Source organism: Bombina bombina, chromosome 2, assembly GCF_027579735.1.
Source record: "Bombina bombina isolate aBomBom1 chromosome 2, aBomBom1.pri, whole genome shotgun sequence".
NCBI classification, from domain to species: domain Eukaryota; kingdom Metazoa; phylum Chordata; class Amphibia; order Anura; family Bombinatoridae; genus Bombina; species Bombina bombina.
In genome coordinates, this window is record NC_069500.1 from 974,933,817 (window position 1) to 974,961,510 (window position 27,694).

At 41.7% G+C, this 27,694-nt stretch overlaps 1 protein-coding gene across 1 annotated transcript in view; it reads left to right on the forward strand.

Annotated features, from left to right (window-relative positions):
* The window catches only part of LOC128649929 (B-cell scaffold protein with ankyrin repeats-like), an 896,039-nt gene that overhangs the window by 778,194 nt on the left and 90,151 nt on the right, over window positions 1-27,694 (forward strand). The window contains exons 14-15 of the mRNA XM_053703492.1: window positions 13,585-13,766; window positions 14,389-14,452. Coding sequence (XP_053559467.1) covers window positions 13,585-13,766; window positions 14,389-14,452 — 246 coding nt within the window. The remainder of the gene's footprint in view (window positions 1-13,584; window positions 13,767-14,388; window positions 14,453-27,694) is intronic.

Genomic DNA, 27,694 nt, shown 5'->3' on the forward strand with positions numbered 1-27,694 from the left:
GGGGAAAATTCTGCTTGCGACACTTAACCAACCAGTGTCTTCAGTGCCCAAACACTTAATAAGTGTTATTAAAAGAAAAGGTGATGTTAAACAGTTGACTGTCCCAACTTTTTGGGGTTTGTTGCAGTCATCAGATTTGAAATTAGTGTATATTTTTAAAAATACATTAAATTTACAAAGTAAAACATCAAATAATGTGTTAATAAAGTGTTTTCAATAAAGTACAGGGTGAATTGAATTTTAAAATTACTCTTTTATTTAGTTTTTTTGCATCTTCCCCACTGTCCCAAATTTTTCTGAATTGGGATTGTAGACTGTCCTTTTAATTAAAAAGCTGCATGTATAGTTTTGCTTTGGGTCATAGCCTGCGTCTGTACTGGGCTGTTTGCTTTTTTGGGGCTACAAAAAAAATGTTAGAATTAAACTTTAACCCAAACAGTTCTATTTTCTTGCAATCAGTTAAACTTTAATTTAAAATTTGCATGTTTACTTTTGCTGTGGGGCCATAGCCTGAGACTAATACCTACTGGCCTCCTGCTTTTTTGGGGGTACAAAAAAAATTGAATTAAACTTTAACCCTTTGTATGCAGAAAAAACATTTTTATTTACTTGTAGTGAACTCCATGTTGAGATTATTCATAATTATAATTCTCTGGGGCATAGCCTGTGGCTGATAGGTAGACCAGCTTGCTTTTATGGGGGCTTAAAATATTTTTTTTTTATTAAGCTTTAACCCTTTTGCTTTGGGGGCATACTGTGGGACTGATAGGTAGGCTTGCTGACTTTTTGGGGTGGACACACATTTTTTAAATAAACGTTAACCCTTTGTGTGCAGGAACATTTCAAGTTTATTTAATTTATTTTTAAACTGCATATTTACTTTATTATATTTCCGAGGGAGCATAGCTTGTGACTAATATATATGCCTACATCCTTTTTTTTTTTAAATCAAAGATTTTTATTGAGGTTTTTTCATATAACATTGATATGCAAAATATGTTCTAACATACGTATGACATTTACATAAGTATAAATACAATGAAATCATTTTGAACAAATTGAGATACATTTCCACTAAAATATATTTAGCTAAGGAACCTCAGTTTTTTAATTTTAAATACCTCCTATCTAATACTATAGGCTGCTCTTGAACCCATCTCTGAAAGCTTATGACGCTGGAGGTAAATATTTTGATATATAGCCAATTATGGGCATGAATTATAAATCTGAATAAATGTGAGAATGCAGATTAAAACCGCAGAAAAAGATTCACCACGTTGGGTGAATGGCTAATATTACCCCCCAGGAGCTCACGTTAACCCGGGGGGGGGGGGGGGAGGTAGTTTCAATATAGGCAGTGCAGATCAGTTATCTACTTTTCTCCAAAATGACTCTATGTATAATGCCTACATCCTTTTATTGTGCAGCACACATAACTTTTAAATAAAGTTTAACCCTTTTTCGTGCAGAATGAATTTCTGCAGTTGAACTCTGCTGTAATATATATATATATATATATATATATATATATATATATATATATATACATATATATATATATATATATATATATATATATATACATATATATAGTGGGCAAAAAAAGTATTTAGTCAGCCACCAATTGTGCAAGTTCTCCCACTTAAGAAGATGAGAGAGGCCTGTAATTTTCATCATAGGTATACCTCAACTATGAGAGACAAAATGTGGAAACAAATCCAGACAATCACATTGTCTGATTTGGAAAGAATTTATTTGCATATTATGGTGGAAAATAAGTATTTAGTCACCTACAAACAAGCAAGATTTCTGGCTCTCACAGACCTGTATCTTCTTCTTTAAGAGGCTCCTCTGTCCTCCACTCCTTACCTGTATTAATGGCACCTGTTTGAACTTGTTATCCGTTTAAAAGACACCTGTCCACAACCTCAAACAGTCACACTCCAAACTCCACTATGGTGAAGACCAAAGAGCTGTTGAAGGACACCAGAAACAAAATTGTAAACCTGCACCAGGCTGGGAAGTCTGAATCTGCAATAGACAAGCAGCTTGATGTGAAGAAATCAACTGTGGGAGCAATAATTAGAAAATGGAAGACATACAAGACCACTGATAATCTTCCTCGATCTGGGGCTCCACGCAAGATCTCACCCCGTAGGGTCAAATTGATCACAAGAACGGTGAGCAAACATCCCAGAACCACATGGGGGGACCTAGTGAATGACCTGCAGAGAGCTGGGACCAATGTAACAAAGGCTACCATCAGTAACACACTACGCCGCCAGGGACTCAGATACTGCAGTGCCAGACGTGTCCCCCTGCTTAAGCCAGTACATGTCCGGGCCATCTGAAGTATGCTAGAGAGCATTTGGATGATCCAGAAGCAGATTGGGAGAATGTCATATGGTCAGATGAAACCAAAGTAGAACTGTTTGTTAGAAACACAATGTTACAGAAGCATTAGTTATTTTGTTGTGAAGAGCTTATTTCCCAGCAGCAATGCCTGAACCAGCAAGCCAGCGCCTAAGAAGGGCTCCAAGAAAACCGTAACAAGTATCATTTCATAAAGAGTTAACTTTTTTCAGCTTTTAGAAACTATTGCCTAAATACACATTTGCTGGCTTCAGCTCTAAGTTTAGAGATAACCAATCCCATTGTCTAATCACCTCCGGAGCCAGACTGCTAATTGATAAGATGAACTTGTAAACTTGTTATCTTAAGTACTGTAATCCTATTGTGGCCTGTCAAAGGACAGTGCTCTCTATCTAAATGTGTGATGGGGGATTTTGTGCTTCCCCCCCTCTCCCCCTGGGAGTGCCCTGTGTGCATGTAACCTTAATAAAAAGCAGGCTGGGCATCCCAGTCCTGAGTTCTTGTTTTGACCCTCAATCGCAGCGTTGACTCGTTTTTGTGGGCAGAAGGGTATCCTAGCTGTACTGCAGCTAAGGGAGATTATTCTATATTTGCGAGACTCATATAGAATACTATGGAAAGCAGCTTCTCCCCTCTTTAGCAATAGGGATCCAGGCTACTAAGCGGTCCATCTCTCAGCGAGACTAAGGGTAACCGTAACATTTGGCGGCAGCGGCGGGATTTTCCTGGATTTCCTAGGAGAGGTACAGAACGGATGGAGAGCGCTTACGAAAAATTGAAGCGTACAACCCTAAAGGATTTACTTGAAAGCAGAGGGGGGTACGCCAGCAACCGGCCGAGGAGAGAGCTGATCGCAGAATTGACCGAACTGGATCAGAGCTTCACAATGGCGGAAACACCGACCACGATTAGTGACGAAAAAACCAGGATTGTTCGGGAAAGGCTCTCATTATACGGGCCGAACCCCTCCATGGAATTGGTACAGCAGTTGATGGCGGAGGCGGACGAGGATATACGAGAGACTCGAGCCCACGAACTCAACCTAGCGAACGCACACCGCAATGCTGAAGCCCCGCAGGTAATCATCCCTGTCGAAAATGCTGGGAGGCCCAAGATACCCTATGCGGCATTTCGACCCTTCCTAGAGAGCGAGACAGGGATTGATGAATATTTGGCGGACTTCGAAAGGCAATGTGCCCTGCACCAGATTCCCAACAGAGAGTGGCCCACGATATTGTCTGGGAAACTATCCGGGCGAGCCCTGGAAGCCTTTCGTACTCTGGGTGCTGAGGAAGTGACACAGTATGAGCTAGTTAAGGAGACACTGTTGCGACGGTACGCTGTAACTCCGGACACGTATCGCCGACAGTTTCGGGGCACGGAAAAGAAGCCTAACGATACCCATATGGAATGGGCGCACCGAATGCGGAGAGCGGCAAATCACTGGCTGAGCGGAAGTAAAGCGGTGACTGGGGAGGAAATTTTACAATTGTTTCTCTTAGAACATTTTTATAATGGCATGGAACAGCAAGGGAAGGAATGGCTGCTAGACAGGCGGCCTTCTACCTTAGAAGAAGCAGCCAAATTGGCCGATGAACATTATGACTCCCGTCTTCACGAACCCATGAACTACCGAGCTCCAGCACGGGTCGAACCCAGAGAGGTTTACCGTGCACCCCCTCGTGCTGAATTTCGAGCCCCAGTGCCCACAGGGCCCGTCCGACACTCAGGACCACCCAATAACAGCTCTGAGCGTCCCAGACCGACTTGCCACCGATGCAAGCAACCAGGGCATTTCATGGCTAGCTGCCCCCTTAATACGCACCAGACACCCAGGAATTACAATTACCCCTCTGGGTCCTATCGTCCGGCCCGGGCCCTCTGTGTTAACCAAGAGGCCCCTATGGAGGGATATGTGGGGCCGCTTCACGAGGCAGACCCTGTATATGCTGCCTCAGATAACCGCCAGCACCATCGGCAGAGGGTATGGCTCGAGGGGCGATCTACCGAGGGATTGCGAGACACAGGGGCTACTATCATGCTGGTACAGAGTCATTTGGTGCCAGAGCACAAGCGATCCGGACAGACTGTGGCCGTTAGAGTGGCGGGGGGGGATGTGTACAAAATTCCAACAGCTAAAGTGCATCTTGATTGGGGAGCGGGAAAGGGGGCTGTGAACGTGGGCCTAATGGATAATTTACCTGCCGAAGTACTACTGGGCAACGATTTGGGCCCCATGACTTCTGCCTATGCTCCAGTATGCAACAACGAGGCGGACCCAGTGACTACACGGGCCCAAGCCCGGACGGAGCGAGAGCTCTCACCAGTGCGGGAGACACAGGTAAGACCTACCCCGACCTTGCCTGACAGGTTAGGCCCCATACCCTGGGACACCCCAGATGCTTTCGAGGCAGAGTCTAAGACTGACCCGACCTTACAAAAGTACCGGGAACGAGCAGAGACCGGAGGGGGCGGGGCAGATAACGAAACATTCTTATGGGAAAAAGGGAAACTATACCGCTGGACAGAGAAAAGGGGACAGCGTAGGCGACAGCTGGTAGTGCCCCACAAATACCGTCAAGAAATCCTCAAAATAGGCCACGACATCCCCTTAGCAGGCCACCTAGCCGTAACCCGTACCCTACACCGCATTACTCACACGTTCTTTTGGCCAGGGGTGCACGCTGACGTTAGAACTTACTGTAACACCTGCGATGTGTGTCAACGAGTAGGAAGGCGAGGCGATCACCCTAAAGCCCATCTAGTAAATATGCCCATTGTAGAGGAACCCTTCAGCCGGGTTGCTATTGACCTTGTGGGACCACTGGCTACCCCTAGTCCCTCCGGTAAGCGATACATTCTTACCGTAGTGGACTACGCTACCAGGTACCCAGAGGCTGTCGCCCTATCCAACATACAAGCGGATACGGTAGCGAATGCACTAGTACAGGTGTTCTCCCGGGTAGGATTTCCAAAAGAAATCCTATCCGACCGAGGCACCCAATTTACGGCTGAATTGACCCAACAACTCTGGCAGGTTTGCAAAATTAAGTCCCTCCTAAGCTCCCCATACCACCCCCAGACGAACGGGCTGTGTGAGAGGTTCAATGGGACCCTCAAGCAAATGCTCAAGACGTTCACTCAGGAATACCGAGACTGGGAACGCTTCCTGCCGCACCTCCTATTTGCTTATCGGGAGGTGCCCCAGGAAACAACAGGGTTCTCTCCCTTCGAGTTGCTCTACGGAAGAAAGGTACGGGGACCCCTAAACCTGATCCGGGAGCACTGGGAGGGAGAGATGGAGGCTGACGGTGTCCCAATTGTGCCATACGTGCTGGAACTCAGGGACCGAATGGAGCAATTAGCCAAATCCGTGCGGGCTAATCTCCAGTTGGCCCAGAGAAGACAGAAAGTATGGTACGATCGGGGGGCCCGAAAGAGAATCTTCACCATAGGACAAAAGGTGTTAGTACTTAAGCCGGTGAAGACAGACAAATTGCAGGCGTCCTGGCAGGGTCCCTACCAGATCGTAGAGAAAAGGGGAGACACCACTTATGTGATAGCTAGCTGCCACGACAACAATCTTAGAAAGACATTCCATGTAAACATGCTCAAGGAATATTTTGAGCGACCAGAGAACGTGACGGCCGTATGTTGTTCCCCTCAGGAAGACCCCGACAGTTTACCCAGTCCAAACACCTCACCTTCTCCCCGAAGCCAGGGTACACTACTTTAACCACCCACCAGGTAGATACTCCGGGACAAGCTCCCTTGCGCCAGGCTCCGTACCGAATCCCCGAAGCAGTTAGGACAGGAATGAAGAAGGAGATCGATGAGATGCTCCAGCTCAGGGTAATTGAGCCCTCCGATAGTCCCTGGGCCTCCCCAGTTGTCTTGGTGCCCAAGAAAGATGGGACCACCCGGTTCTGCATAGACTATCGGAGGCTCAATGAAAAAACCGTGACGGACGCTTACCCTATGCCCAGGGTAGACGAGCTACTCGATCGTATAGCCAGGGGAAATTACCTGACCACTATTGACCTCTGCAAAGGTTACTGGCAGATTCCCCTGGCCCCGGAGGCTATCCCCAAGTCGGCATTCGTCACCCCATTCGGCTTATATCAGTTTAGGGTAATGCCGTTTGGGATGAAGAATGCCCCAGCTACATTCCAGCGCTTGGTGGATAGGCTCCTGGATGGCTTCCAGAGTTTTGCTTGCGCCTACCTGGACGACATAGCGATCCACAGTGAGTCCTGGGAGGACCACTTAGCTCATGTAGGAATGGTTCTGGATCAGATCCGGGCTGCTGGCCTGACTCTGAAGCCAGAAAAATGTCACTTTGGGATGGCCGAGGTACAGTACCTGGGTCACCGGGTGGGGTGTGGAAAGCAGCGACCAGAGCCGGCCAAGATAGAAGCTGTCGCCAATTGGCCCACCCCCATCACTAAGACTCAGGTCCTAGCCTTCCTGGGCACGGCAGGGTACTATAGATGGTTCGTACCAGACTACAGCACACTTGCCAAACCCCTGACTGACTTGACCAAGAAGAACTTACCTCGACAGGTCCTGTGGTCTCCCCACTGTGAAACGGCTTTCCAGGCTCTCAAAAATGCTCTAATTAACGCTCCTGTCTTGGCGGCCCCAGCCCTTAACAAACGTTTTATCGTCCATACAGATGCTTCCATGTTTGGGCTGGGAGCCGTCCTCAGCCAAGTAGACGAAGATGGAGGGGAGCATCCAGTTGCCTACATCAGCCGGAAGCTCCTGCCCCGCGAAGTCAGCTATGCAGCGGTCGAAAAGGAGTGTTTGGCTTTGGTGTGGGCATTAAAGAAATTGACTCCCTATTTATATGGGCAGGAGTTCACTCTGGTCACCGACCATAACCCGTTGGTGTGGCTGAACCGGGTCTCTGGAGATAACGGCAGGCTATTACGTTGGAGCTTATCGTTGCAACCCTTCAATTTCACCATTACTTACAGACCTGGGAAACAGAATGGCAACGCCGACGGGTTGTCCAGACAAACCGACCTCAGCCCCGCATAACCAGCGGTCTGGACAGCCTTAGTCTGCCCCGAAAAGGGGTCAGACCGTGTCTGCCAGAGTGTTCCACAGAAAGGGAGCACTGTTACAGAAGCATTAGTTATTTTGTTGTGAAGAGCTTATTTCCCAGCAGCAATGCCTGAACCAGCAAGCCAGCGCCTAAGAAGGGCTCCAAGAAAACCGTAACAAGTATCATTTCATAAAGAGTTAACTTTTTTCAGCTTTTAGAAACTATTGCCTAAATACACATTTGCTGGCTTCAGCTCTAAGTTTAGAGATAACCAATCCCATTGTCTAATCACCTCCGGAGCCAGACTGCTAATTGATAAGATGAACTTGTAAACTTGTTATCTTAAGTACTGTAATCCTATTGTGGCCTGTCAAAGGACAGTGCTCTCTATCTAAATGTGTGATGGGGGATTTTGTGCTTCCCCCCCTCTCCCCCTGGGAGTGCCCTGTGTGCATGTAACCTTAATAAAAAGCAGGCTGGGCATCCCAGTCCTGAGTTCTTGTTTTGACCCTCAATCGCAGCGTTGACTCGTTTTTGTGGGCAGAAGGGTATCCTAGCTGTACTGCAGCTAAGGGAGATTATTCTATATTTGCGAGACTCATATAGAATACTATGGAAAGCAGCTTCTCCCCTCTTTAGCAATAGGGATCCAGGCTACTAAGCGGTCCATCTCTCAGCGAGACTAAGGGTAACCGTAACACACAACTCGTTGTGTTTGGAGGAGAGAGAATGCTGAGTTGCAACCAAAGAACACCATACCTACTTTGAAGCATGGGGGTGGCAACATTGTGCGTTGGGGCTGTTTCTCTACAAAGGGAACAGGACGACTGATCCGTGTACATGAAAGAATGAATGGGGCCATGTATCATGAGATTTTGAGTGCAAACCTCCTTCCATCAGCAAGGGCATTGAAGATGAAACGTAGCTGGGTCTTTCAGCATGACAATGATCCCAAACACACCGCCCGGGCAACAAAGGAGTGGCTTCGTAAGAAGCATTTCAAAGTCCTGGAGTGACCTAGCCAGTCTCCAGATCTCAACCCCATAGAAAACCTTTGGAGAGAGTTGAAAGTCTGTGTTGCCCAGCGACAGCCCCAAAACATCACTGCTCTAGAGGAGATCTGCATGCAGGAATGGGCCAACATACCAGCAACAGTGTGTGACAACCTTGTGAAGACTTACAGAAAACACTTGACCTCTGTCATTGCCAACAAAGGATATATAACAAAGTATTGAGATGAACTTTTGATATTGACTAAATACTTATTTTCCACCATAATTTGCAAATAAATTCTTTCTAAATCAGACAATGTGATTGTCTGGATTTGTTTCCACATTTGTTTCAACATTTTCATAATTGAGGTATACCTATGATGAAAATGTCAGGCCTCGCTCATCTTCTTAAGTGGGAGAACTTGCACAATTGGTGGCTGACTAAATACTTTTTTGACCCACTGTATATATATTTTTTCTTTCTTAGAGAATATTACTAGCACCCCACATCTCATTGAAAACATAATTGCTAATGCAGTGGGGGCAGCAACCCCCCCAAAAAAATCCTTAAATAGCTATATTATTCTGTCATTAGATTGACAATCTGTCAGAATTTATCATGTTTCCAGCTGCTGCCACAGCCACCAGCGTGACCACCACCAGTAGTGCTAGCACCATCACTAACAGTGCAAAGTCCTTGTCTGCTTTTACTTGTGAAAGTGGGATAAGAACTGAGGGCTCTGTTTCATAGATTCCAATATCTTTAAAAGGAAATTGTATGCTCCTCTGGCTCAGTCATCTAGAGGAGTAGTAGCAGTTGCAGTTGCAGCAGCAGCATGGTTATCTTCAGCATCAGCTGTAGCATATATTCCCATGTACACCAGGCATAGGAAATTTGCAGGGCCCACCGCTACCATGACAAATAGCTAAAGCAGCATGATTAGCAGTAAGGGTCCTGTAAGCCCACGCATAAAATAAAAACGGACAGTGAGGGGGACTGAAGGTGGAGGTGTATTGACATTGGCTCACAGCCTAGTAGTAGGATTGGGAGGGGGTCCCAGATCACCAAGTACACATCAGCTCTTTACACAGCCTACTCCCAAAACCACCTGCACAAATGTTAGCCCAATGTCACCATCAGTTCTACCACTGCCTGTTCCGCCACTCTCTTAATTTTCTCCAAGTGTTATATCAGCAGCCGTGTGTGTTTATCAGAATTGGAAGGTTGTTTCATAGAAGCAGCAAGATAGACATTGCAGATGAGACAGGCAATGTGGTTTCCTGCTTGACCCAGTCTGTTTGTAGCTATGTAGTAAAGTTTTCAAGGGCCTATGATTAGTAGGCAGTTTGACTGCATGTTCCTGTAGATAAGTTCTTCACTGCTCAATGTGCATTTGCATTTATCTTGTATGATTTCATTAAAGAGTTATGTCTGTCAAATAATATTTTCCTCTTGAGTAAGTACTAAATACAACCTGTTTGATAAAAATGTACACACATGATCAGCTACTTCACTTAATTTTATAGTCATAATGGAGTTACCCTTTCAAACCATTTTATTTCTGGATGCAAGCTTTTGGTAATAAGAATGTTTTGAATGGATATGCTCCCACATGCAACCTTTCAGTTAACCCATCATCCTTCTGACAAGTTCTGCTACTTCACTACTAAGTATGCCGCCAAGAACCACTTGGGTTTTCAATGAAGGCATCCACCTTGCTCAAGAGATGACTGAACAAGAGTATGACTTAACGCTGACTAGCAGTGTTTTGGATCAATTTCTCTGTGATATTTCTAAAAGGCTTTGGGATTTCCACTAAGTGACCAATCATGGTCCACTCATCCCTGCCTAATGGACACCCAATCCAAATAAATTAATTGACACACGGAGCCATAACATGGAGGATAGCCTTCTACTACTCAAATGTTCCTCCTTTAACAAAGTTGATTTCCACCTAGTTGTTATATTGCTATATTTAATACAGTGCTGGGGAAGCCCTTCCTTCTTTTCTTGACTAACAAGCTGACTGCTTTTAACAGTGCTGTAGAAGTGGCTTGCAATCCTTCTGCACAACAGTGTTATGATTTTTGTTTAAGTGAAATGAAGTATCGTAACAACAGACCAAAGAATAATTGTGCAAACTTCGGAAAAGCTGCTGCCCACTGCTGCTCCTACTGTTCCTGCTTTGTTGTGGATATCAGCTAATAACAAATCCTTTGGGTACAGCTAGGAGCAGTGAATATTGGCATCTTTTTTTTTGAGTGGTCCTGGATTCTTCCATTTTTTTTCAGACTATACCTGTAACCTAGAGGTAGTTCATGACGACAACATCATGCTGGAGGCCGGCCTGGAAGTCAGAGAAGATGTTTTGTCAATAAGTGGAGTACACACAATATAGGAAAAAGTATGGAAAACACAGTGGTCACTGCAGTACTAATGCACATTCCACAGAGTTGTGAATCCCTCCAAACTTCCCTCCCTTCACCAAAATATAATTTTTAAAGTAGATCTCTCCCTTATGTTTAAGTTGGGTTTCTGAGAGACACACCTCTTGCTCATGTTTAAGGACTTTCACAAGAATTTTGAAAAACAGATCTGAGAATTGAGTCTATAAGGATCACTTCAAACGTGTTCAGTAACTCTGCAGCCACTCCTGCTCCTGCTCTCTTTGCTCTTTGGTGGTCATCATCCATCATTGCTATCATCCTCAGGGAACTGCTGGACACTGTGTTCAAGAGGTCTATGCACATGTTGCTTTCATCCTCCGTTGGGAGTGTATTTTTGAGATTTATGTACTGTCAGGCCTACCTACCTAGTTCAGTAACCTTGCTGCCAGCTACTGCTGCCGCAATTCCTGCCCCTGCCCTTCCTGCTATTTGGTGGTCATCATCCTTCAATTCCTTAGGGAACTGCTGGCTGCAGTGTTCAAGGGGCTCAAGGCATGTGTTGCACTCCTCCTGACCTGGAAATGTATTTTTGAGATTTATGCACTGTCAAGCCTACCTACTTAGTACAGTAACTCTGCTGCCTACTGCTGCCACTTCTATCCCTGCCCTTCCTGCTCTGTGGTGGTCATAATCCTTCAATGCCAAATCCTCAGGGAACTGCTGGTCACTGTGTCCAATGGGGGTTTAGGCACGTGTTACCCTCCTCCTCCCCTGGAGGTGTATTTTTGAAGCTTATGTTCTGTCAGCCCTACCCACCTAGTTCAGTAACTCTACTGACTGCTACTACTGCTTCCACTCCTGCCCCTGCCCATCCTGCTCTGTGGTGGTAAATATCCTTCAATGCTAAATCTGCTGGCCTCATTTTACAAGGTGCTTTAGGCACATGGTGCCCTCCTCTTCCACTGGAGGTATATTTTTGAAGTTTATGTACTGTCAGCCTACCTAGTACAGTAACTCTGCTGTGTGCCGCTGCCTCTCCTCCTCCTGCCTTCCTTGCTCAGTGGTGGTCATAAATGCCAAACCCTCAGGGAACTGCTGGCCGCTGTGTCCAAGGGGCTCTAGGTACCTGTTACTCTACTCCTCCTGGAAGTGTATTTTTGAGGTTTATGTGCTGTCAGGTCTACCTACCTAGTTCACTAACTCTGCTGCCTGCTGCTGCCCTCTCTGCTATGTGATGGCTGGTCATCATCCGTCAATGCCTAATCCTCAGGAAACTGTTTGTCCGCTGTGTCCAAGGGACTCTAAACACACCTGTCCTCCTTTCTTGAAAGTGTATTTTTGGGGGGTTTATGTACTATATTATTATTATTATCAGAAGCTTAGTTTGGTTATTCTGTTTCCTGGTGCTGCCTCTCCTGTTCATGCCATTCTCTGAGTTGAGTCACCAAGGAAAACTATTAAAGTGACATTAAACTCTAAGGGGCATATTTATCAAGCTTCGTATTGAGCTTGATGCCCTGTGTGAAGGTTCCCCGGAAACAGAAGTTATGAAGCAGCGGTCTAAAGACTGCTGCTCCATAACCTGTCCGCCTGCTCTGAGACGGTGGACAGAAATCAACCTGATCGAATACGATGGGGTTTATTGACACCCCCTGGTAGCGGCCGATTGGGCGCAAATCTGCAGGGAGCGGCATTGCACCAGCAGTTCACAAGAACTACTGGTGCAATGATAAATGCTGACAGCGTATGCTGTCGGCATTTATCAATGTGCAGCGGACATGATCCGCTATATTGGATCATGTCCGCTTGCACCATCATAAATAGGCCCCTAAAAAATTACTAGACAGAATAATGCATTAAAAAAAAATATTAGTCTGAGAATAACATGTAGATGTATTTTTTAATGTTTCATTAGCTGTTTAAATATTGACAAAATAAGTTTAAAGTTTTAGCGGCTATAAAAAATTGGAGCTGTCATGTTGTAACTTGTTACCTTCGCTGCTGTGGCTAATTAGGGACCATTATAAATAGGTGACTAGAGTTTAAAGCCAATAGCTGTGTGGAATATAACAGTGTCCTGCACTTCCATTTCTAACAGGAAGTGAAAAGTCCACAATTTCAGAATGGAATTACAGGAAAAGGGGACAAAATAAATAATGAAAGTATATTTCAGAGGTTTTTTTATATATACGATTTATCATTTTATATTACCTTTTCAAAGTGTTTAATGTCTCTTTAACTACAAACTTGTTATGGAGCATGTGTGTGAGAAAGTGAAGAATGTCGGTACTTTAGCATAAGGGATTTGAAAAAAAAAAATGGGAGAGTTGAATGATCAGAAAACATTGTATGGAAAGGTTGCAGTGTTATTTGAAATCTCTTTGTAAAACTTGTTCCAGTTCCTGTTTGTTTTTGAGTCCCGATTAGCAATGAATGTTTGGATTATTTACATTTGCTAGCAGAGTAATTATGCAGCTAAAAGAAGTGTTTTGAGGGCTTTCAATAGGCGTCAATGCAATATAATGTATTCCAAAATGAACAAAATTGTTATCCAAATATTCAACCTAAACAAACGCATCAAAGAACAAAATTCTAACAACCCGAGTTGGTTGAAATTACAAACTAAAAATTTCAAACAAACCAAAAATGTCTCCCGTGCACATGTCCAATTAGTAACATTTTATGTTGATGTTTCTAACATTTATTGCCAGATTAAGGATCTTTTTCTTAACTTTGCTACACTTTAGCCTTGCAATCTAAAACGTTCTTCTCAATTTACAGACAGAATTCATAATGCAGGTTCTGAATACTCTGCTATGCGTTCCCAAAGTGTAACTATGGATCAAGACGAGTTGATATTATTACAGGAGAAGGTGAAAAAAGGACTTATCAGCGTAGACGAGGCACTTCTTAAATTCCAACAGTGGCAAAGTGAAAAGAGTGAATTAGATGTTCTTCAACAGGTAATTTAAATACAACTATTATACCCAATGGGGCCTATCTATCAAGCTCCGAAAGGAGCTTGACGGCCCCTGTTTCTGGCGAGTCTTCAGACTCGCCAGAAACAGCAGTTATGAAGCAGCTCCATAACCCTGTCCGCCTGCTCTGAGCAGGCGAACAGGAATTGCCAGAAATCAACCCGATCGATTTTGATCGGGTTGATTGACACCTCCCTGTTTGCGGCCGATTGGCCGCGAGTCAGCAGGGGGCGGCGTTGCACCAGCAGCTCTTGTGAGCTGCTGGTGCAATGCTGAATACGGAGAGCGTATTGCTTTCCGCATTCAGTGAGGTCTTGCGGACCTGATCCGCACTGTCGGATCATGTCTGCAAGACCTGTGATAAATAGAGGCCATTGACTCAGTTATATTAAGTAAATGCAATATATATGCTATGTATATACTATATATATATATATATATATATATATATATATATATATATATATTTGCAAAATAGACAGATAAGAAAGCAAATGTGTATATTAATAACATGCTACAGCACTATATAAAAGTTATTCATGTTTTTTCAAAACGTTTACCATTTAATAATTATTAAGAAATAAAAAAAACTTTGTTTCCAATGCAGAAAAAATTGCAACAACTCCGTCACTGTATCATCGGAGATAAACCAGAAGATGACAAATTATATGGTAAGTTTCCGTATTCATTGTTTTCCTTCAAATAACATTAAAAAAAAACTTTCAATCTTACTTTCGTTTAATATAAGGAGACATTAAAATGCACAAAACACTACTACATACAATAAGCAACACAGTAAAAAAAGTCAATAAACTGAGAACATTTCCATAATCACAATCAATGGGGGCTGTACTTGGAAATAAAGGGTTTAAAGTCAGGAAAAGGTACACATTTTGGCCTAGATTCTGGGATGTTAATGAGGTTAACAAAATGCCTTGTTGTAAAGGTGATGTCACTCACTCATTCATTGAGCCTTACTTCACCTATAAAGCCCACAGTTTTGTCAGTGGGCATTCCTGCCATTTAAAGTTATAGTTGTGTGTGGTGCCCAGTACGTTATAGCTTGCACAATAAATTCAAACCACTGGGATTAAGGAAAAACAACCTTAACACTTCGGGAACACACAAAGAGATTTGTATATATGTCTGCAATTATAAAATATTCACTTTTTTTATGATAAAGTAGTCTCGCTGGACAGAATGAAAGGTGCCATGTCTTAAGAGACTGGCTGTGAGTGCTCTAGAGGAGTGGTCAGACTTTTTCACTTATCTTAGGCTCAGTATGAGAATTTCATTAAAAAAAATTTTTTGCCCTTGTGGTGTATTTTCTCTCACATCATGTCTCGTTATTTTAAAGCTTACAAGCTAGTCTCCTTTTTATTGTTTGATTATTTCTTTTTAACTATTTTCCAGTTCTCTTTTGCATATATTAGGATGGATAGACTGATAGAGGGATGTTTGTTCGTTTATTTTACTTTTGAAGGCGTCTGTGATACCAGTATTAGTAACTGTAGAACTATTTCTTTGCACCAAGGCCCCAATTTATCAAAGGTCTTGCGGACCTGATCTGACAGTGCGGATCAGGTCCGCAAGACCTCGCTAAATGGGGAGAGCAATACAAGAGCTGCTGGTGCAACACCGCCCCCTGCTGACTCGCGGCCAATTGGCCGCTGGCAGGGAGGTGTCAATCAACCCGATCGTATTCAATCGGGTTGATTTCCTGCGATTCCTGACAGGGTTATGGAGCAGCGGTCTTTAGACCGCTGCTTCATAACTTGTGTTTCTGGCGAGTCTGAAGACTCACCAGAAACACGGCCCTTCAAGCTCCGTATGGAGCTTGATAAATATGGGCCCAAGAGTGGAATAGTTACAAAATAGATGTTGCTCAATTGATTGTTATTAACAGTGAATCTCAACATACAGATGTGACGAGGGACAAGTGCTAATTTTTAGGAATTCCACAGTTTTAAAACTGTGATGCGTTTTTAAACACTTGTTTATTATAAAAACATGTAATTTACAAAAAAAGCTTTATTAATATGTAAGTGTCCAGCATAAAAAGTGTAACAAACTACCACATACACAGTGCACAAAATGTCAAATAAATTTGAGATGTCTTAACTCTTTAAAAGATGCTATAAATAGTAGCCAGCCTCAATACGTTTTTTAAAAATATTACAAGCTCTATCCAATCCATTTGAGATTATTTTTTCTTTCATAAAGGTTGTGAGAGTTTATGATCCATGACTACTTGGAATTCCACTCCTGGCCACTAGGAGTATGCAAAGATTCCCAAAACTCCAAAAGCACTTAAAAACACTCCCACCTCGCTTTTAAACTAGTCTTATTGTTGCCTTCACAAGAGGAAGGTGAAGAATTGAGGTGCTGTAGATGTTTCTACTGTTAGAGGGGTTCTCAGATCGATTTGAGGCCCATTTTTCCCTCAGAGAGCTACTTTTTGGACAGAGGGAAATGTATGGAGTATGGGGTAGTGGCACAGTTACATCCATTGGGAGTATGTTACAGGCCTACCACAGGTGTCACAGGGAATGGTCTCTTAGCCTCCTCCTGTTAGATCTTCGTTATACTCTACAAACTTACATCCTCTGCTGTCACACCTACAGCACTAGATTGGCTATCTACTGGAAGCAGCTTTTTTTCTGCAGTGGGTAAGTCTGGTAGTGTGGGTGCCTGTCAGGTAAGTAATTTGTTTAAATGTGTTTCCTGAGTTTTATTTAATACACTTTTTATTTCTTCAATAAGGTAGTTAGAGTCAACGTTCCATTACTTCTAATAATTCAACTCCTGGCCACCTGGATGAGACAAAGATACCCAACCTTGCACAAGCTGTTATACCTCTCACGTCTCTGATATCCCATATCTTTGCCTCTCAGGAGCAGGTAAATAATGAGGTGTTCAGGAATTTATTTTATTTGAAGAAGGATCTTTGATCCTGTATCCCCTCATAAGGTGAAACTTTAAAGAGAAGGGCATAGGAGAGTACTTGGCTGTGCAATGTAAATCTTCTGGCAGAGTTGTGGTCACAAGTCTGCCATAGGGGTTACTGGAACTGGTCCTTCAGCCTCCTCCTGTTTGGTAATGTTGATGCACTCCCTCAGTGTATCCACAGGGGGTAAGTACCTTATCACTGACACAGCCCACAGGCTTTCAGTAGGGTAGGTATATATTGTATGTGTACATCATAGTCAGAGGACAGCACACAGGTAACACATATGAGTGTATGGATGGACTTTATTGAGGGCATTTGGGTTACTTAGTGTACTTTAGCATTTTTTGTTAATTTCATTGTACACATGTGGGTCAGAGAATTACAGTCATTACTTAGCTTCCTGGTTAAAACAGTCATTAAAGGGACACTGAACCCAATTTTTTTCTTTTGGAATTCAGATAGAGCATGCAATTTTAAGCAACTTTCTAATTTACTCCTATTATCAAATTGTCTTCATTCTCTTGGTATCTTTATTTGAAATGCAAGAATGCAAATTTAGATGCCAGACCATTTTTGGTGAACAACCTGGGTTGTTCTTGCTGATTGGTGAATAAATTCATCCACCAATAAACAAGTACTTTCCATGGTTCTGAACCAAAAAAATAGCTTAGATGCCTTCTTTTTCAAATAAAGAAAGCAAGAGAACAAAGAAAAATTGATAATAGGAGTAAATTAGAAAGTTGTTTAAAATTGCATCCTCTATCTGAATCACAAAATAAAAAACTTGGGTTCAGTGTCCCTTTAAGCATGGCTTCTTATAAGCAGGAAATTCCTTTCAGAATTTTTATGGCCCATTCTACTGGATTCATTTTACAATGTGTGTTTTTTTTTCTCCCTTTTCCTTTGGGAGAGCTTTTGATTGGAAAGTCATACGGTCATGGGTGTGTTAATTAAGTGCCTGCCTTATCTTTTTCCCACACATTTACTCATTACCATATGAAAAAAAACTTTGCTGCTTACATGATAAATTAATTTATTTAATGGTGGTGAGAGTCCACGATACCAGCCCTTTTTAATTTTTCCTTTTGGCAACAGTTTATTATGCACCTCATTTCCCTAATATTGTCTTTTCCTACTTCTCTATTATTCTACTTTTTCTCGGCTATACATAACACTTGAATATAAGAGAGGTAAGAGGGATTGAAAGCTTGTGCAAAATTGGGTATCTTTGCCTCCTCCTGGTTGCCAGGAGTTGAATTCCCAGGAGTAATGTCTTGTGGACTCTCACCACTATAAAATAAATTAATTTATCAGGTAAGCATCAATTTTGATTATTTTGCTCTTTTTGTTTTGAGTGAGTAGGTTAGTGTACGTTAGAGATGTAGCTTGTGTCTCCATTTTTTAGTCGTGCTTAGTATGCTATTTCATGCTTGTTGCCCTCTTAGCACATGTCGGCCTGGAACGCAAACGTTCTTCGAGAGTTACAAATGTGTGTGCATGACAGCCTCCATAGAGCTTGTTGTCTGGCATGCACATGTTGGCTTTTTAGAGCTGTTAAGTTTCGCGCGTGTAGGCTATTTAGTTTGCTTGCTTTGGCTGTTTGCGCTTGGTTAGTACGTTAGCGCTCTAGGTATTTTGTCTGTGCACATAATTTTTCTAATCCCTTTCCACATTACTGAGCTGTGTCGGGGTAGCGCACATCTATTTATGCTCTTTAGCGTGGCTTTTATATATCTTTCCTTCCGTGCTATTTAGTTGCTACATAGCTTTCTTCTGTTTACTTTAGCGTTATCTTGTGGAAGGGGTAGGATTTTCAATACTTTCAAGAGTTGCTTATTTTAGGCTAGATTACAAGTGGCACGTTATTTAGTGCTCCAGCTCAAGCATAAACACCTTTTTTTGTAAAAGTGAAAAAAAAAAAAAGGAAATGTTTTTGCGTGTTAAAGACACAACGTGTGCTAACTTCAGGAATGCACTAACTTATCGCTCACACGCTAACCCAACAGGAGCTATTAATATTTAAAATTCCATTGTTCTTCACATAAAGGACAAGGTTATCTTAAATACATTATATATATATATATATATATATATATATATATATATTCCAAAAACTATTTGCACTAGCTTGCTGTGTGTTAAATCCTGAGAGTGTGACTTGTTTTTGGAATATATGATACAGTTTCCCTGCACCCTGGTACTGAAGCAGTTTTATAGTATAGCAAGCGGGAGTACGCTCACTTCAAAATTTATATAAAAAATATAGATTTAGGGCAAGATTACATATGCTTTTGCGGGCGACACCAGTTTTTACGCGGTTTTGATATCACATATACAGGGCTCCATATAAAGGTTATGCGTATATTTCACCCGTCGCCCGCAATGTTTACTCCCATAAGCTAAGCTAGAACCGCGTCTCAAATCGGTATCAGCACAAGCACTTACGCGGCGAAAATGGAGAAATTTTACTCCATTTTCACCTCACCACACATAGGCAGGCACAGCAAGACTTGCGCTGAGTATGTGAGCACTGTAACCCCCTGAAAATATTAACTAACATCTAACGCATGCGCAATATCAATCTACCTCCTGAAAATAACTAACACCTAAGGCGTGCCCAATATCTATCTACCTGTCAGCCGGCATCACCCCACCGCAATAAATAATAAACTATATTAACCCCTAATCGGCCAACCCCACATTGCAAAACATCTAATTAACCTATTAACCCTTAAACCGTCATCACTCCACAACGCAATATACCTATTAACCGCCATTCACCCATATTGCAAAGTACCTATTAAAACTATTAACCCCTAAACTGCCACCCCCCACTAACGCAATAAACTTAACCTATTAACCCCTAATTCGCTAAACCCACACAACGCAATAATCCTAATAAAACTATTAACCCCTAAACCGCAAAATCCACAACGCAAATAACTAATTAAATTACTAAGCCCCCTAACCGAACACCCCATAACCTAACACCTCCTAAATTAACCCCAATTACCTAAATTAAAAAAATACTAAGTTACAAACAATTAAAATAAAAAAGCTAACATTACTTAAAAATAAAAAATTAAAAATTAAACTAATTCTTTTTTTTTTTAAGATTATGGTTTTAATGGGTCTTTGAAAAAGAGCTGAATGCCCTTTTAAGGGCAGTAAAAGAGCTGAATGCCCTTTTAAGGGCAATGCCCATACAAATATCCCTTTAGGGGCAATGGGCAGTCAATGGGTAGTTTAAGATTTTTTTGTGTTAGGTTTTTTTATTTTGGGGGTTTGGTGGGTGGGGGATTTTACTGTTAGAGGGGGACTTAGTATTTTTTAAGGTAAAAGAGCTATTTAACTTAGGGCAATGCCCTACAAAATTCTCTTTTAAGGGCTATTGGTAGTTTAGCATTAGATTAGGTAGTGATTTTATTTTGGGGGGCTTTTTTATTTTCATAGGGATTAGGATTATTTTTTTATTTTTGATAATTTGGTTTATTATTTTATCTAATGTTAGAATTTTTTATTTTTTGTAATCTTACGGCTAGATTTAGAGTTCTGCGGCCAAAGGGGTGCGTTAGCTACGCGTGCTTTTTTTCTCCCATAACTTTTAAATACCGCTGGTATTTAGAGTTCACAGAATGGCTGCGTTAGGCTCCAAAAAGGGAGCGTACAGGCATATTTACCGCCACTGCAACTCTAGATACCAGCGTTGCTTACGGACGCGGCCAGCTTCAAAAACGTGCTCGTGCACGATTCCCCCATAGAAAGCAATGGGGCTGTTTGAGCTGAAAAAAAACCTAACACCTGCAAAAAAGCAGCGTTCAGCTCCTAACGCAGCCCCATTGTTTGCTATGCGGAAACACTTCCTAAGTCTGCACCTAACACCCTAACATGAACCCCGAGTCTAAACACCCCTAATCTTACACTTATTAACCCCTAATCTGCCGCCCCCGCTATCGCTGACCCCTGCATATTATTATTAACCCCTAATCTGCCGCTCCGTACACCACCGCAAGCTACATTATAGCTATGTACCCCTAATCTGCTGCCCCTAACACCGCCGACCCCTATATTATATTTATTAACCCCTAATCTGCCCCCCTCAACGTCGCCTCCACCTGCCTACACTTATTAACCCCTAATCTGCCGAGCGGACCGCACCGCTACTATAATAAAGTTATTAACCCCTAATCCGCCTCACTCCCGCCTCAATAACCCTATAATAAATAGTATTAACCCCTAATCTGCCCTCCCTAACATCGCCGACACCTAACTTCAATTATTAACCCCTAATCTGCCGACCGAATCTCGCTGCTACTGTAATAAATGGATTAACCCCTAAAGCTAAATCTAACCCTAACACTAACACCCCCCTAAATTAAATATAATTTAAATCTAACGAAATAAATTAACTCTTATTAAATAAATTATTCCTATTTAAAGCTAAATACTTACCTGTAAAATAAACCCTAATATAGCTACAATATAAATTATAATTATATTATAGCTATTTTAGGATTAATATTTATTTTACAGGCAACTTTGTATTTATTTTAACCAGGTACAATAGCTATTAAATAGTTAAGAACTATTTAATAGCTAAAATAGTTAAAATAATTACAAAATTACCTGTAAAATAAATCCTAACATAAGTTACAATTAAACCTAACACTACACTATCAATAAATTAATTAAATACAATACCTACAATTATCTACAATTAAACCTAACACTACACTATCAATAAATTAATTAAATACAATATCTACAAATAAATACAATGAAATAAACTAACTAAAGTACAAAAAATAAAAAAGAACTAAGTTACAAAAAATAAAAAAATATTTACAAACATTAGAAAAATATTACAACAATTTTAAACTAATTACACCTACTCTAAGCCCCCTTATAAAATAACAAAGACCCCCAAAATAAAAAAATGTCCTACCCTATTCTAAATTAAAAAAGTTCAAAGCTCTTTTACCTTACCAGACCTGAACAGGGCCCTTTGCGAGGCATGCCCCAAAGAATTCAGCTCTTTTGCCTGTAAAAAAAACACATACAATACCCCCCCCAACATTACAACCCACCACCCACATACCCCTAATCTAACCCAAACCCCCCTTAAATAAACCTACCTTGTCTTCACCTCACCGGGTTCAGCGATCGGTCCAGAAGAGGGTCCGAAGTCTTGATCCAAGCGGCGGCTGAAGAACTCCATCATCATGCTGAAGTCGGAAGTCCATCATCGGGATGAAGTCTTCTATCAAGCCGCATCTTCAATCTTCTTTCTTCCGGAGCGGAGTGGAGCCATCTTCTTCCCATCCGACGCGGAACATCCTCTTCAACCGACGCCTACTCGCCAAATGACGGTTCCTTTAAATGACGTCATCCAAGATGGCGTCCCTCGAATTCCGATTGGCTGATAGGATTCTATCAGCCAATCAGAATTAAGGTAGGAATATTCTGATTGGCTGATGGAATCAGCCAATCAGATTCAAGTTCAATCCGATTGGCTGATCCAATCAGCCAATCAGATTGAGTTTGCATTCTATTGGCTGATCGGAACTATTGGCTGATCGGAACAGCCAATAGAATGCAAGCTCAATCTGATTGGCTGATTGGATCAGCCAATCGGATTGAACTTGAATCTGATTGGCTGATTCCATCAGCCAATCAGAATATTCCTACCTTAATTCCGATTGGCTGATAGAATCCTATCAGCCAATCGGAATTCGAGGGATGCCATCTTGGATGACGTCATTTAAAGGAACCGTCATTCGGCGAGTAGGCGTCGGTTGAAGAGGATGTTCCGCATCGGCTGGGAAGAAGATGGCTCCGCTCCGGAAGAAAGAAGATTGAAAATGCGGCTTGATAGAAGACTTCATCCCGATGATGGACTTCCGACTTCAGCCCGATGATGGAGTTCTTCAGCCGCCGCTTGGATCAAGACTTCGGACCCTCTTCTGGACCGATCGCTGAACCCTGTGAGGTGAAGACAAGGTAGGGAGATCTTCAGGGGCTTAGTGTTAGGTTTATTTAAGGGGGGTTTGGGTTAGATTAGGGGTATGTGGGTGGTGGGTTGTAATGTTGGGGGGGTATTGTATGTGTTTTTTTTACAGGCAAAAGAGCTGAATTCTTTGGGGCATGCCCCACAAAGGGCCCTGTTCAGGGCTGGTAAGGTAAAAGAGCTTTGAACTTTTTTAATTTAGAATAGGGTAGGGCATTTTTTTATTTTGGGGGTCTTTGTTATTTTATTAGGGGGCTTAGAGTAGGTATAATTAGTTTAAAATTGTTGTAATATTTTTCTAATGTTTGTAAATATTTTTTTATTTTTTGTAAATTAGTTCTTTTTTAGTTTTTGTACTTTAGTTAGTTTATTTCATTGTATTTATTTGTAGATATTGTGTTTAATTAATTTATTGATAGTGTAGTGTTAGGTTTAATTGTAGGTAATTGTAGGTATTTTATTTAATTAATTTATTGATAGTGTAGTGTTAGGTTTAATTGTAACTTAGGTTAGGATTTATTTTACAGGCAATTTTGTAATTATTTTAACTAGGTAACTATTAAATAGTTATTAACTATTTAATAGCTATTGTACCTGGTTAATATAATTACAAAGTTGCCTGTAAAATAAATATTATTCCTAAAATAGCTATAATATAATTATAATTTATATTGTAGCTATATTAGGGTTTATTTTACAGGTAAGTATTTAGATTTAAATAGGAATAATTTATTTAATAAGAGTTAATTTATTTAGTTAGAATAAAATTATATTTAACTTATTATAGTAGCGGCGAGGTCCGCTCGGCAGATTAGGGGTTAATAAGTGTAGGTAGGTAGCGGCGACGTTGGGGGTGGCATATTAGGGGTTAATAAATATAATATAGGGGTCGGTGGTGTTAGGGGCAGCAGATTAGGGGTTCATAGGGATAACGTAGGTGGCAGCGGTGTACGGTCGGCAGATTAGGGGTTAAAATATTTTAATAGAGTGGCGGCGATGTGGGGGGACCTCGGTTTAGGGGTACAAAGGTAGTTTATGGGTGTTAGTGTACTTTAGAGCACAGTAGTTAAGAGCTCTATAAACCGGCGCTAGCCCAGAAAGCTCTTAACTACTGACTTTTTTCTGCGGCTGGAGTTTTGTCATTAGATTTCTAACTTTCACTTCAACCACGACTCTAAATACCGGCGTTAGAAAGATCCCATTGAAAAGATAGGATACGCAATTGACATAAGGGGATCTGCGGTATGGAAAAGTCGCGGCTGGAAAGTGAGCGTTAGACCCTTTCCTGACTGACTCCAAATACCAGAGGGCGGTAAAAACCAGCGTTAGGAGCCTCTAACGCTGGTTTTGACGGCTACCGCCCAACTTTAAATCTAGCCGTTAGTTTTTTATTTTTAAGTAATGTTATCTTTTTTATTTTAATTGTTTTTAATTTAGTATTTTTTAATTTAGGTAATTGGGGTTAATTTAGGGGGTGTTAGGTTAGGGGGCTTAGTCATTTAACCCCTTAAGGACCAAGGACGTACGCCACACGTCCTCAAAAAAAATACAGTTAATGACCGAGGACGTGTGGCGTACGTCCTTGGTCTGGAAAGCAGCTGGAAGCGATCCTGCTCGCTTCCAGTTGCTTTCCGGTTATTGCAGTGATGCCTCGATATCGAGGCATCCTGCAATAACATTTTTTAGCAATCCGGTGCAGAGAGAGCCACTCTGTGGCCCTCTCTGCACCGGACATCACCGGCAAGATCCGTTGGTGGGTGGGAGCCGGTTCGGGAGGCGGGTGGCGGCCATCGATGGCCCTGATGAGGTGGAGGGGGGCGGGATCGGGGGCGGGGGTGATCGGGGGCGCGCACGGACGCGCGCACGTGCACGGGAGGGCGGGGGCGGGCGCGTGCACGGGGAGAGAGCGGGTGGGAGCCGCTACACTACAGAAAAATTTTGTACTCAAAAGTTTTAAAAGTACTAACTATTGAAATTAAAATGCATTAGTTAGGGGGTGGGGGATTGGTCTGTGGGGGGGGGGGGAAGCTACACTACAGAAAAACAACATAAAAATAAAAAATAAACTATTTCTCTTGCAAACTGGGTACTGGCAGACAGCTGCCAGTACCCAAGATGGCCCCCAATAAGTCAGAGGGGGGGGCTAGAGAGCTGTTTTGGGGGGGATCAGGGAGGTTGGGGGCTAAGGGGGGATCCTACAAAGTAGCATATGTAAATATGCTAAAAATTTATTATTATTTTTTTTAAAAAAAACTTTTGTTTTAGTACTGGCAGACTTTCTGCCAGTACTTAAGATGGCGGGGACAATTGTGGTGTGGGGGAGGGAAGGGAGCTGTTTGGGAGGGATCAGGGGGTCTGATGTGTCAGGTGGGAGGCTGATCTCTACACTAAAGCTAAAATTAACCCTGCAAGCTCCCTACAAACTACCTAATTAACCCCTTCACTGCTAGCCATAATACACGTGTGATGCGCAGCAGCACTTAGCGGCCTTCTAATTACCAAAAAACAACACCAAAGTCATATATGTCTGCTATTTCTGAACAAAGGGGATCCCAGAGAAGCATTTACAACCATTTGTGCCATAATTGCACAAGCTGTTTGTAAATAATTTCAGTGAGAAACCTAAAATTGTGAAAAATTTAGCGTTTTTTTTTTATTTGATTGCATTTGGCGGTGAAATGGTGGCATGAAATATACCAAAATGGGCCTAGATCAATACTTGGGGTTGTCTACTACACTACACTGAAGCTAAAATTAACCCTAGAAGCTCCCTACATGCTCCCTTATTAACCCCTTCACTGCTGGGCATAATACACGTGTGGTGCGCAGTCGCATTTAGCAGCCTTCTAATTAGTAAAAAGCAAAACCAAAGCCATATATGTCTGCTATTTATGAACAAAGGGGATCCCAGAGAAGCATTTACAACCATTTATGCTATAATTGCATAAGTTGTTTGTAAATAATTTCAGTGAGAAACCTAAAGTTTGTGAAAAAAATTGTGAAAAAGGGAACAATTTTTTTTATTTGATCGCATTTGGCGGTGAAATGGTGGCATGAAATATACCAAAATGGGCCTAGATCAATACTTTGGGATGTCTTCTAAAAAAAAATATATACATGTCAATAGATATTCAGGGATTCCTGAAAGATATTAGTGTCCCAATGTAACTATCGCTAATTTTGAAAAAAAGTGGTTTGGAAATAGCAAAGTGCTACTTGTATTTATGGCCCTATAACTTGCAAAAAAAGCAAAGAACATGTAAACATTGGGTATTTCTAAACTCATGACAAAATTTAGAAACTATTTAGCATATGTTTTTTTGGGTGGTTGTAGATGTGTAACAGATTTTGGGGGTCAAAGTTAGAAAAAGTGTGTTTTTTTCCATTTTTTCCTCATATTTTATAATTTTTTTTATAGTAAATTATAAGATATGATGAAAATAATGGTATATTTTGAAAGTCCATTTAATGGCGAGAAAAACGGTATATAATATGTGTGGGTACAGTAAATGAGTAAGGGGAAAATTACAGCTAAACACAAACACCACAGAAATGTAAAAATAGCCTTGGTCCCAAACGGACAGAAAATGGAAAAGTGCTGTGGTCATTAAGGGGTTAATTAGTTATTTGTGTTGTGTGGGTTTAGCGGTTTAGGGGTTAATAGTTTTATTAGGATTATTGTGTTGTGTGGGTTTGGCGGATTAGAGGTTCATAGATTTATAAGGTTTGTTGCGATGTGAGTTAATGGCGGATTAGGGGTTAATATTTTTAATAGGTACTTTGCAATGTGGGTTAATGACAGATTAGGGGTTAATAGTTTTAATAGAGACTTTGCGATGTGGGTGAATGGCGGATTAGGGGTTTATACATTTGTTAGGTAGTTTGCGATGTTGGGGTTGGCGGATTTAGGGGTTAATACTTTTATTAGGTAGATCGCAATGTGGGTTAATGGCAGATTAGGGGTTAATAGTTTTAATAGAGACTTTGCGATGTGGGTGAATGGCGGATTAGGGGTTTATACATTTGTTAGGTAGTTTGCGATGTTGGGGTTGGCGGATTTAGGGGTTAATACTTTTATTAGGTAGATCGCAATGTGGGTGAATGGCAGATTAGGGGTTAATAGTTTAATTAGGCATATTGTGTTGTGGGTGGTTTGTCGGTTTAGGGGTTAATACTTTTATTATTAGTTCCAATGTGGGCTTGAAGGCGGATATAGTGGTTTTACGTGTCAGGTTTATTTTTGGGAGGAGGGTAAGACTTTTACGGGAGATTTTACATTTTTTTTCTCTGTATGGAGATCTTTCTATGGATTCAAGTAAGGGGACTGGGATGGCCATGGCAGGACCTTGATTTTGTGGTCAGTAAACCATGGCTTATTTTAAACTTTCTGGCAGAGGCAGTCAGGTGTTCATTTAATATTTGTTGATATTTGATAGAGTCCATGATGCCATGTATCCTAACAAAATATCCAGGTCCTCTGGTAAAAAAACACCACCAAAACATTAAAGAACCATCACTATATTTAACCATGGGCATGATGTACTTTTCCATATGGCTACCTCTCTGTGTGCGCCAAACCCACCTCTGGTGTTTATTTCCAAACAGCTCTATTTTGGTTTCATCTGACCATATAACCCGATACTAATTGAGGTTCCAGTAGTGTCTGGGAAACTGAAGATGCTTGAGTTTATTTTTGGATGAGAGCAGAGGTTTTTTTCTTACATCATGTCAAACATACACTCCCTTGGAACGCCCCAGCTAACTACCACATTCTGCCTGCCTACTGTCAAAAAAGACCTTACTATAATAAACTATACTAAATTATAAACCTCCCCATTATAACTATGAAGCTATGTCACTAAAAAAATAATCATTGTTTAAATAATGTGTCAGAGAGATGTGCTAAAACGCCAGCAGGCCAACCGCCGGAGGGCTGGCAAGACCTCGCCCGCATAT